This window comes from Rhinatrema bivittatum, chromosome 18, assembly GCF_901001135.1.
Source record: "Rhinatrema bivittatum chromosome 18, aRhiBiv1.1, whole genome shotgun sequence".
Lineage (NCBI taxonomy): Eukaryota > Metazoa > Chordata > Amphibia > Gymnophiona > Rhinatrematidae > Rhinatrema > Rhinatrema bivittatum.
Window position 1 is genome coordinate 59594123 of NC_042632.1, and position 11404 is coordinate 59605526.

Genomic DNA, 11404 nt, shown 5'->3' on the forward strand with positions numbered 1-11404 from the left:
AATACCACACTGCAGCCTGCTCCCCCGTGCACCACCCAGCACTGTATAATACCACACTGCAGCCTGCTCCCCCATGCACTGTATAATACCACACTGCAGCCTGCTCCCCCATGCACCAGCCAGCACTGTATAATACCACACTGCAGCCTGCTCCACTGTGCACCAGCCAGCACTGTATAATACCACACTGCAGCCTGCTCCCCCGTGCACCACCCAGCACTGTATAATACCACACTGCAGCCTGCTCCCCCATGCACCACCCGGCACTGTATAATACCACACTGCAGCCTGCTCCACCATGCACTGTATAATACCACACTGCAGCCTGCTCCCCCATGCACCAGCCAGCACTGTATAATACCACACTGCAGCCTGCTCCACTGTGCACCAGCCAGCACTGTATAATACCACACTGCAGCCTGCTCCCCCGTGCACCACCCGGCACTGTATAATACCACACTGCAGCCTGCTCCCCCGTGCATCAGCCGGCACTGTATAATACCACACTGCAGCCTGCTCCCCCGTGCACCACCCGGCACTGTATAATACCACACTGCAGCCTGCTCCCCCGTGCATCAGCCGGCACTGTATAATACCACACTGCAGCCTGCTCCCCCGTGCACCACCCGGCACTGTATAATACCACACTGCAGCCTGCTCCCCCGTGCACCACCCGGCACTGTATAATACCACACTGCAGCCTGCTCCCCCATGCACCAGCCAGCACTGTATAATACCACCCTGCTAAAGCCCACCTCACAGCCCCACTCTGTAACTAAAAGACACCACATACGAGGCTGCAGCCTGCCTACAGCCCCACATAATCACACTACCATCATGTTGCACCCTGCCTACAGCACCAGTCTGCAACCCTACAGTACATCCATATCATTAATTTGTTTCACTTGTAAACCACTTTGATGATTTCTTTAAATAGAAATGGATATCTATAGTCAAAAATTGCTCACCCTCCTCAAGGCACCATCATGCATTCTTCACCCCACAACTTTAGCATGCAGTGCCTACCTTGCTACCTCAACAAGCCCCCTCCAGCACGCTGCATGCCCTCCTACAGCCCTAGCCTCTGCCACACTGCTGCTTCGAGAAGGGAAGGCGGGCAGGACAAGGAACTATGACCCACGCAAGGGCAGCAGCAAGACTAGAGCCAAAGGCACAGGAAGAGATGGGATGGGGCCAGGGTCACAATCCAGGGGAGCAGCTGCCCATTAGATGGTGCTGGCTGTTCCTCACCCCACTAGGACTATTTCACATTTGGGGTTAATGGTAGAAACGTTCTCAGTCTCTCTCCCCCCACCCATCACTTTTGCCTGGCTGGTTAATGGTAAGAGGGTGGCGTCCATCTCTTCCTCACGTGAGAAGCAGACAGTGTGATCCTGCCTTCTCCTGAAGGCTCTTTTAATCACTTTTCAATTTAAAATGGTGCTCATTCACTTTACAAATGAAACACAAGGGCTGAGGTTCGTGCAGGGTGGGTTTGGTTGAGGAGCAGGTCAGGCCCTTGCAGCACTAGCAGAGCTTAAAAAAACCCAAAAAAACCCACAGACTGAGGGCCAGTTTAAAGGGTCAGTTTAATAGTGGGGTGTTAGATACTCTTCCCAAAAGAAGAGGATAAAGAAAAATAGATTCAGGGGGTAGAAATTAATAGCCCAAGCTGGCAACTCAGACCACAAACTTGTTCTCTGCGATGGAGCTGCTCTTGATAGCCGTGTCGGCATGAGCCTGGTAGCCAATCACCACCTTGGACGACAGGCCGAGCCGTTCCTTGAACACGCGCCTGTAAAAGCAACAATTCTGGGATTTAGCTTGTGCTGTTTGAAACGGATCCTTCTGGTTCTCATCAGGACAGCCTCGCTCCGCTGCTAAGAGTCCAAGACTTGGGTGGATGCAACAAGCAGACTCTTAATAGCTGTGGTAGAAGGGGAAAAACAAACAGCGCTCTCTCCCCCAGCCAGAGAGGCACTAACCCTGGCAGGGAAAGCTTCGTACAGAGGCCCAGCCAGCAGACTGACGTGTGCCTCGCCCAGGGCGTTTACTTCACTACTACTGAGAAGGCTCCTAGGGAGGCAGCGCTCAGCAGCTTAGCCACTTCCATTCACAACGCTGCCGGAGGGCCCAGCCTCCCACAGGAGGACCAGGAAAAGCTGTAAACTCAAAGCTATCCTTTCCTTCTGGCCACAGAGCACCCACGCTATCCATTAGGTTCATCAATGCAATGAGAAGAGAGGGGCAGAGCAGTTACCCAATGTGCATGACTGCTTCCTTGTGCTCAGTTTCCTTGGTCCACATGGCAATCTTATCCCCTTTTGCACGGATGTTGACGACAGCACCACAGATATCGTCACTGTACTCATCAAAGGCCTCGCCAATAAGACACATCAGCTAAAGGATGAAAGAGAAATCACATGAGGGGGGGAGAAAGAGAGACACAGGTTAACCTCACTGCTCCTCTGCACTGTGCAAGAGGCCACCTGCTCCTCAACTCACCGTCTCCAGCCACAAGCGGTCAAGGTCCGTGTGCCGCTGCTGTTTAGAAAGGGTGATCAGCCATCGGCCACCTCGTTTGTTCCTGTTATCTTCCCACATGGGCGTGATCCCATCCTAAAGCAAATGCAAAGCAGTCTCAGATGTCAACCGACAAGAGTGGCTGCTGTCAGAGTCATTAAGATGCCCACCTTACCCTGCTCCTTCCCATCCACTCAGCTTCCAAGAACATTAAACTCCCACTGCAGTAAGCTGGTGTTATATGAATGCATCAGGAGTTTATAAAAACGTACACATTTTAACTCAGGGACCTCGGACACATTTTATGCGCACAGAAAGAACTTGTTTTGCTAAAAAAAAATAAAAATTGCTTTATGCATTGAAAGCACATTTAATGGTGCAGAACACATACTGTACGTGCGAGTGAATGCCAAGTACAGGTGTCTGCAGTGGAAATCCGGCCGCTGCCCACACAGATGGCCATTACCACCAGCACTCAAGAACGGAGGCGAGCCAGTGCCCTCATTAGCGTGCAAGGGCTGGACACAACGCAGTGTCGTGGGCAGCAACGTTCGCACACAACGGCAGGTTACACTGAGCCTCTTACATCAGGTCCTTAGTGAGCAAGCACAAGCGTCAGGAAGAGCAGAGGCCTGGGGTGAACCTTAAAGCAGGGACCCTCCCCTTCAACAGTGAACCAACAAAACTAAAACTAAGAGACTTCAGAGTAATGTGTCTAACGTCAAGATGCTTCTTCTAATGCCCCTGTGTAGGGGTCTCACCTTCCTGGGAACAGGAGCAGCTCAGGACAGCTGCCCTACACAGGGGCATTAGAGACTGAACACACGCTACACAGGGGCATTAGAGACTGAGCACACGCTACACAGGGGCATTAGAGACTGAGCACACCTTGACGTTATCTTAGTCCGTCTGGTAAAAATAGAAGTACAGGCTCTTATCTAAAGACTTTCATTTTAATTGCATAAAACATTTTTTCATAAAGATAGAATCAACGTGAAACAGACATTCGTGCAGCGTCAGAGAGCGTTATATACAGACAAAGGATTATAACACCTTGAGCAGAGGTCACGAGATCAGTTCCTGCAGGCCTGACATAGGAAGTCATTCATATTTTAAATAAGATTGCTTCTGAGTGATATGTGATCGCTTTTGTGCTGATATGTTCTCTCCTTGCTCAGTACCATCCTTCCCATCTATACACACCTCAGCCTTGCTCCGGCTAAAATCAAACTTGAGCTCTGTGCCATGAGCTGAGAAGTAGCCCTAATTAGCTTTCTGGGCCAAGAGCCAGCCCCTGTAAAGATAAAGGTGGGGGAGAAGGGGCAGAGTTTGATACCCCACTGCCGCTCCTTCTGATCTCAGCAAGTCACCTCACCCTCCATTGCCTCCGAAAGAAGCTTACACTGTGAAGCCTCTGGGGCCAGAGAAATACCTCCAGTATCCAAATGTAATCCAGTGTCCGAAAAGAGGAAACTGATCAAGCCAAGAAATAAGACGATAAGCAGCTCCTCAGTGGCCGAGTGCAGCCGTCAGTCTGAGGAAGCAGTCGCCATTAAATCCCCTCCTCTCCACCCCTCCCAAAAAAACGTGACAATTCAGGGCCTCCCTGAGCTCGCCAACACCAACCTCTCCTCCCAAGCCTGGGGACCTTATCCTTCACCTAGTGGTCAGTGCTGGAGAATGGGGAAGGCGTGATGTCCATTTACCCCGCAAATCCTTTAAAAGACAGCACTGGGCAGCCCTCAGGTGGATACCACGCGACCTTGAACAGGTTCTGCTCTGAAGGCTGACCAGCACCATTTCCTCCTACAGCCATGTGCTTGTCAGGGACAGAAGACCTTGTGAATGGACGGCCTTACCTTAAAGATGGAGTAGTCACAGCCAGAGGTCAGCTTGCTGGCTAGCTGGATATGGGTATACAGCCTGGGAGGAGAAAGATCAGAGGAGAGGAGATCAGACTGCAGGACTCAGACTCCTCCCAAACCAGGAACCTGAAGATCAGAGTCACAAGGAGCAGGGCACCAGCCAAGAGCAGCCACGTGGGGCCACAAGTGGAGCCCATCCCACTCCTGGCCCAGACTCAGTGGGCCAGGAGCAGCACCCATCCCGCTCACCGCCAAGAAATGCAGAGTCTCAGCAGGTCATGAGCGACGCGTGTGTGTGTCCGTGTGTGAGATTGTGTGTCCGTGTGTGAGATTGTGTGTCCACTAGACAGCAATGATGTTAGAGGGAGCCTGTGTGCATGTGATGGTGTTAGAGAGGGAGGGAGTGTGTGTGTGCACGCGTGCTGGTGTGTGTGTGTGTGCACGCGTGCTGGTGTGTGTGTGAATGAGAGAAGAACCTAAGTGTGGGTAACAGAGGGGAGGGCCTGTGAGTGACTGAGGTTGGGACTGGGGGAGCCTGATTCCCTTGCACTGGCCCTGACCCGATTCCCAATACTTATCAAGCTTCCCCCACCCTCCCTTACCCAGGCAATCCATACTCACGCCCAGAAATCTTCAACGGTGTTAAACTTCGTGACCAGACGGAGATTCGCCTGCCAGGTTTTGCTCTTATCGTTTTTAAAAAACCATAAAGCCCACCTAAGTGCAGTGAGAAAAGCCATCTTCAGTGTTCTAGCATCTACACGTCCCCTTGACCTAGGGCACCATATAGAGAGCACAACGGCACAGGCAGACAGGAACGCATCAGGATGAAGAAAACACTACACCCACCCACTGGGAACTGCAAGGAGACTGCCAAACCAGCAACCAGGCTGCTACTGTACTGCTTCATTATGCAGGACCAGCAGAGTTAGAGGGAAACAAGACTGCACAACTACACAGCCAACACAAGTTAACAACTTTAAATACTTTTTTTTTTTTTTAAATTTAAGCATGGAACAGGTGGATAAAAATGCAAGGCCACTAAAAGTAACTTCACATGAAAACGCTCATTCCATGCACCTCCCTCCTGCCCTGCAGCACCCCCTGCTATTCCAGTACTGAGACCCCACACACAGCTCTACCAATACACCTCACTCCTGCCCTGCAGCATCCCTGCTATTCCAGTACTGAGACCCTCACACACAGCTCTACCAATGCACCTCACTCCTGCCCTGCAGCACCCCCTGCTATTCCAGTACTGAGACCCTCACACACAGCTCTACCAATGCACCTCACTCCTGCCCTGCAGCACCCCCTGCTATTCCAGTACTGAGACCCCACACACAGCTCTACCAATGCACCTCACTCCTGCCCTGCAGCACCCCCTGCTATTCCAGTACTGAGACCCCACACACAGCTCTACCAATGCACCTCACTCCTGCCCTGCAGCACCCCCTGCTATTCCAGTACTGAGACCCTCACACACAGCTCTGCCAATGCACCTCACTCCTGCCCTGCAGCACCTCCTGTTATTCCAGTACTGAGACCCCACACACAGCTCTGCCAATGCACCTCACTCCTGCCTTGCAGCACCCCCTGCTATTCCAGTACTGAGACCCCACACACAGCTCTACCAATGCACCTCACTCCTGTCCTGCAGCATCCCCTGCTATTCCAGTACTGAGACCCTCACACACAGCTCTGCCAATGCACCTCACTCCTGCCCTGCAGCATCCCCTGCTATTCCAGTACTGAGACCCCACACACAGCTCTGCCAATGCACCTCACTCCTGCCTTGCAGCACCCCCTGCTATTCCAGTACTGAGACCCCACACACAGCTCTACCAATGCACCTCACTCCTGTCCTGCAGCATCCCCTGCTATTCCAGTACTGAGACCCTCACACACAGCTCTGCCAATGCACCTCACTCCTGCCCTGCAGCACCTCCTGCTATTCCAGTACTGAGACCCTCACACACAGCTCTGCCAATGCACCTCACTCCTGCCCTGCAGCACCTCCTGCTATTCCAGTACTGAGACCCTCACACACAGCTCTGCCAATGCACCTCACTCCTGCCCTGCAGCACCCCCTGCTATTCCAGTACTGAGACCCCCCACACAGCTCTGCCAATGCACCTCACTCCTGCCCTGCAGCACCCCCTGCTATTCCAGTACTGAGACCCCTACACACAGCTCTACCAATGCACCTCACTCCTGCCCTGCAGCACCCCCTGCTATTCCAGTACTGAGACCCTCACACACAGCTCTACCAATGCACCTCACTCCTGCCCTGCAGCACCCCCTGCTATTCCAGTACTGAGACCCCACACACAGCTCTACCAATGCACCTCACTCCTGCCTTGCAGCACCTCCTGCTATTCCAGTACTGAGACCCTCACACACAGCTCTGCCAATGCACCTCACTCCTGCCCTGCAGCACCCCCTGCTATTCCAGTACTGAGACCCCACACACAGCTCTACCAATGCACCTCACTCCTGCCCTGCAGCACCCCCTGCTATTCCAGTACTGAGACCCTCACACACAGCTCTACCAATGCACCTCACTCCTGCCCTGCAGCACCCCCTGCTATTCCAGTAGTGAGACCCCCGGGCATCATCTACAATCCATATCTTGTGGCCATTACTGGTGCTGTACCTGTTCTCTATGGGGTGTTTCTCCATTTCCTCAGTGGATGTCATCTCTCTTTTTGTCTTTTTCTTTTTGTCTTCTTTCTGCTTAGGGTGAAGGGGGGATTTTAGCTGTAGGTGAGTAAACACGGTTACAGATGAAGGGGGTAACAATCTTTGCAGGAATTCTAGCCTTCAGATTTTGCTCTGATTATTGCCCTCGAATTTTTTGCAGCTGAAGAGCTCCTTTCATTAAGCATAAGACACAGCAACAGGGCAGGGGTCCTTGGGGCAGCCAAGGTAGGGTTACCCCCTACCTCCATGTGACAAGGAAGAGACAAACCCAGTCCTGGTTTTACCCGATGGTATGCAAGAACTTGGGACTGCACAGAAGATGATGGAAAGAAAGGGTCATGACACAAAACTGCAGGGGATGGACTCAGGGACGTCCGGAAGTAGGAAGCATGCAAGGCCCTTCCAGGAGAGGGGGTGATGGAGCAGACCCAGGGGACCCCTGCTGGCTGTATAATGCAGGTGAAGACATGGGGTAATCGGCACTCATTTCAGGTGTAAAGTTTCTGTACAAGATAAACCTGCATAGAGCAGCAGTTTTTTTGTTTTTTTTTTTAAAGCATCCTGTTTTTTGGCACTTCAAAAGTAATTACACTCAGGTACTGTCTCCAGAGGGCTCACAATCTAACTTTGTACCGAGGCAATGGAGGATAAAGTGACAGGAGGCAGCAGTGGGATCTGAACCCTGGTTTCCCTGCTTCATAGACCAGAGCCCTAAGCACTCCCAGCTCAGGAGGCTTGGGAGTGACCTGCATGGAGCAGCAGTTACTGCTGTACAGAACTTGCTAGACAGACTGGATGGACCCTCTGGGCTTTTTAGCAGATTATTACTGTACTTCTGAGTTTTAGCTCAGATCAGTAGGACAATGAGAACTAGAAATCTCTGCACACAGAGAGCTAGAAACAGGATCCCACTCCCTATTACATGGAGCCAGGAGGCAACTGAAAGATGCTCCACCCCCCCCCCCCCTACTGCCCCCTGTAAACCACCGTTTTAGAGAAGCAGAGGGGATTTAAGACGGTAGCACAGGTAGGCAGCGCCCATTGGAGCTGTGCAAGGCAAAGCAGGATCTTCTTTGGCAATCTAGGCAGCTGTCTATGCCTAAATCCAGGCCTGAGAAGGAGTCAAAAAAATCTGAACTAAACAAAAAGGTGCAAGCCAAAGGCCAAAGCTACTAAATACCCTGCCTGAGGCTGTCCGCTAGGGCAAGGCCTGCAGGCAACCCGGACCTAATGGGCTCAGCCGAGCCAGGCAAAGCTCCCGCAGAGAGGAGGCCCGAGCACCCACCCCCGAAGCCTGTGTAATCAGGACACGGCCAGGTCACCGAAGTCCTACCAGCCCAGCTCACCTGCCCACTTGTAGCCATCCCTCCGCACAGAAAAAGGACGCCCCCGGGGCAGGACTCTTTTATCCAGCAGGAGTTAAAGGGCGAGTCGGCAGCAGGGCCAGTCCACGGGGTATTTGAAAAGGCAGCAGCAGCGCGTGAGCCCTGACCGGCCCCGCCCTGCAAAGGGGGAGGGGCAGACTCTGGGAGCGCAGGGGCGGGGACAAGTAGGGCGAGACGTGAGCGCGGGGCCGCGGCCACTGCTGACTCCGAAGTGACGCAGGTTTCCAAGCCACAAGAGGCGGAAAGCCTGCAAAGAAAGGCTACGACCCTCCAGGTCACCCGGCCTCTTCCAGGCTAGTTCCGCTGGTTTCCTATGATCGGGACTCGAGAGGACGTTACCGTCTCAGCAACGGAGCTGTTTTGCATGATAAAGTTTACAGTTAAAAAGTCCAAACCTATATTTGTTGTCTGTACTGTTTGATCATTACCTTTCTATCCTCTTCCTCGAACTTGTTCGTTCTGTAGTGAGGAAGCCAAGGAGAGACCCACGGGTGTCTGTCCCAAGTCCTTATGTAAAGATCTTTTCGTTAGGCTTCTCCTGAGCTCAGTGTGGAGGGAGGGAGGGAGGGAAGGGACGCAGAGAAAGGGACTGGGAGGGCTCCCCTATGAGGAAAGGCTGAAGAGGTTAGGGCTGTTCAGCTTGGAGAAGAGACGGCTGAGGGGGGATATGATAGAGGTGTTTAAGATCATGAGAGGTCTAGAATGAGTAACTAAGAATCCGTTAATTACACTTTCGGATAATCGGCTCCATACAGTAAGGCCGCGGTAAAAACAGTGCGGCAGTGTCAGGCGCACCCTTCCTCCCCGCACGCACAGTTCTCTTCACTAACTCCCCGATACTCTCCTCTAATCGCATGCAAATGCATGCCGCGGCTGTGAAGCGTTAGGGAAGGGTTATGCCCGCGCAACCCATTTTACTGTATAGGCGCTGTAACAGCGCCTATACAGTAACCTGGGTGCGCTGGTACCTGTCATTTCAAATGACATTTGAAATGACAGGCACCAGGAAGTGTAAAAAAGTTTAAAAAGTGTAAAAAACAAAAAACCTGTGTGTTATATAAAAAAATAAAACAATTTTAAATACCTGTCGGAGGGCCGTGGGTCCCGGTGGGGCGGCGGGCAGCCATCAGCGGCATCCGGTAGTCCCTTCTCCCTTCCTCCCTCCCTCCCCTGCCTGGATGAGCGCCAAAATTGCACGGGCGGGTCAGCAGCGGGGGGGCAGCGGCAGCAGGATCCAGGGGCGGCAGCGAGATCCGGGGAGCGAGTAGTGGCAGCGTGTTCGATCGGGCAGGCAGGTAGGTGGCAAAATAAAGATGGCCACCTGCACGTGAAAATCGTGCAATTGGCCGCTGAAGACGTGACGTCACGACGTTTGGCGTCACGGGGTGTGACGTCACGTCTTCAGCGGCCAATTGCACGATTTTCCCGTGCAGGCGGCCATCTTTACTTTGCCACCTAGCTGCCTGCCCGATCGAACATGCTGCCGCTGCTGGCTCCCCGGATCTCGCTGCCACCCCCGGACCCCGCTGCCCCCCCGGACCCCGCTGCCGCCTACCCACCGCTCCCGGATCCTGCTGCCGCCCCCCCCCCCCCCGCTGCCGACCCGCCCGTGCGATTTTGGCGCTCATCCAGGCAGGGGAGGGAGGGAGGAAGGGAGAAGGGACTACCGGATGCCGCTGATGGCTGCCCGCCGCCCACCGGGACCCACGGCCCTCCGACAGGTATTTAAAATTGTTTTATTTTTTTATATAACACACAGGTTTTTTGTTTTTTACACTTTTTACACTTACCATAGCAGGCCCGAGCCTTGCTACTTTTCCGTTTGTTTTTTTTTGCTTCGGGAGGAGGGGACCGGACGGGGCTGCAGGAGACCGGACGGGACCAGGGCGGGTAAGCAATGTTTTTACCCTACACTACACTACACTAACTCCTACTAGGGGGAGGCGGTAAACTAGCAGGTTAAGGCCGCGGCAGAACAGCGGGTTACGGAGGAGATAATATCAGCGCCCGTTACAGTATCGCAGGGGAATAGCTAATTCCTTCATTATACAGCTTTTTCGTTCATTTACATGCTGGGTGCGGAAAGGGTTTAGGAAAGGGTTTAGGAAGCGCTAAGGACGCGTGAAACTGGAGACTGTATCGCTGGATGGCCTTACTCGTCTGTATTGTGCGCTCCCAGCACGTTACAGATGGGGAATCTTTAACTCAATGTTACTGTATCGACCTGAATGTGAGGACACTCCATGAAGTTAGTAAGTAGCACATTCAAATCTATTGACTTTCTTTCCTCGGTGGCTTCAGCATTTTTTTGTTGCCCGAGGCTAAATGTTTTTAGATCTTTTGCCCTTTATGTAGCTCGGCAATTTTGCAGAATAGCGGCTGCTGTTTTCCGAGCAGCCCCAGTCTCTCTACCGTGGCCAGACTGCACTATTAAACGGGCGATATAGTAAAGTTTGCACGCGCGTGCACAAGCCAGTGTCCTGTGCGCGCGATTCAGTAAACTAAAATATTTAAATTAGGGCCCGCGGTAAAAGGAGGCGCTAGGGACACTAGCGCGTCCCTAGCACCTCTTTTTCAACAGGAGCGGTGGCTGTCAGCGGGTTTCACAGCTGGTGCACAATTTTGCTGGCATTGGTTCTCGAGCTACTGACAGCCACGGGTTTGGAAAACAGACCCCGGCAAAATTGAGTGTCCGGTTTTCAACCCACGAGCTGCATTTAAATTTTTTTAAAATCTTTTTTTAACTTTTGGGAGCTCCAACTTAATATGCCATGATCTTAAGTCGGAGGGTGCACAGAAAAACCTTTCTCCTGCTGTATGTTTATGTGTGTGTGTGTGTGAGGGAGCCTTTCTCCTGCTGTATGTTTATGTGTGTGTGTGTGTGAGGGAGCCTTTCTCCTGCTGTAGGTTTATGTGTGTGTGTGGAGG

At 52.6% G+C, this 11404-nt stretch overlaps 1 protein-coding gene across 1 annotated transcript; it reads right to left on the reverse strand.

Annotated features, from left to right (window-relative positions):
* Positions 1-1570: 1570 nt before the first annotated feature.
* EIF4E1B (eukaryotic translation initiation factor 4E family member 1B) lies at positions 1571-8592 on the reverse strand. The gene is made up of 7 exons (XM_029583704.1): positions 8438-8592; positions 7045-7148; positions 5010-5105; positions 4383-4446; positions 2506-2619; positions 2261-2400; positions 1571-1795 (listed from the first exon to the last, which is right to left on the reverse strand). The coding sequence occupies exons 1-7, from the start codon at positions 8453-8455 to the stop codon at positions 1681-1683; spliced, it is 651 nt and encodes a 216-aa protein (XP_029439564.1). The 5' UTR covers positions 8456-8592; the 3' UTR covers positions 1571-1680.
* Between the last annotated feature and the right edge of the window lie 2812 nt (positions 8593-11404).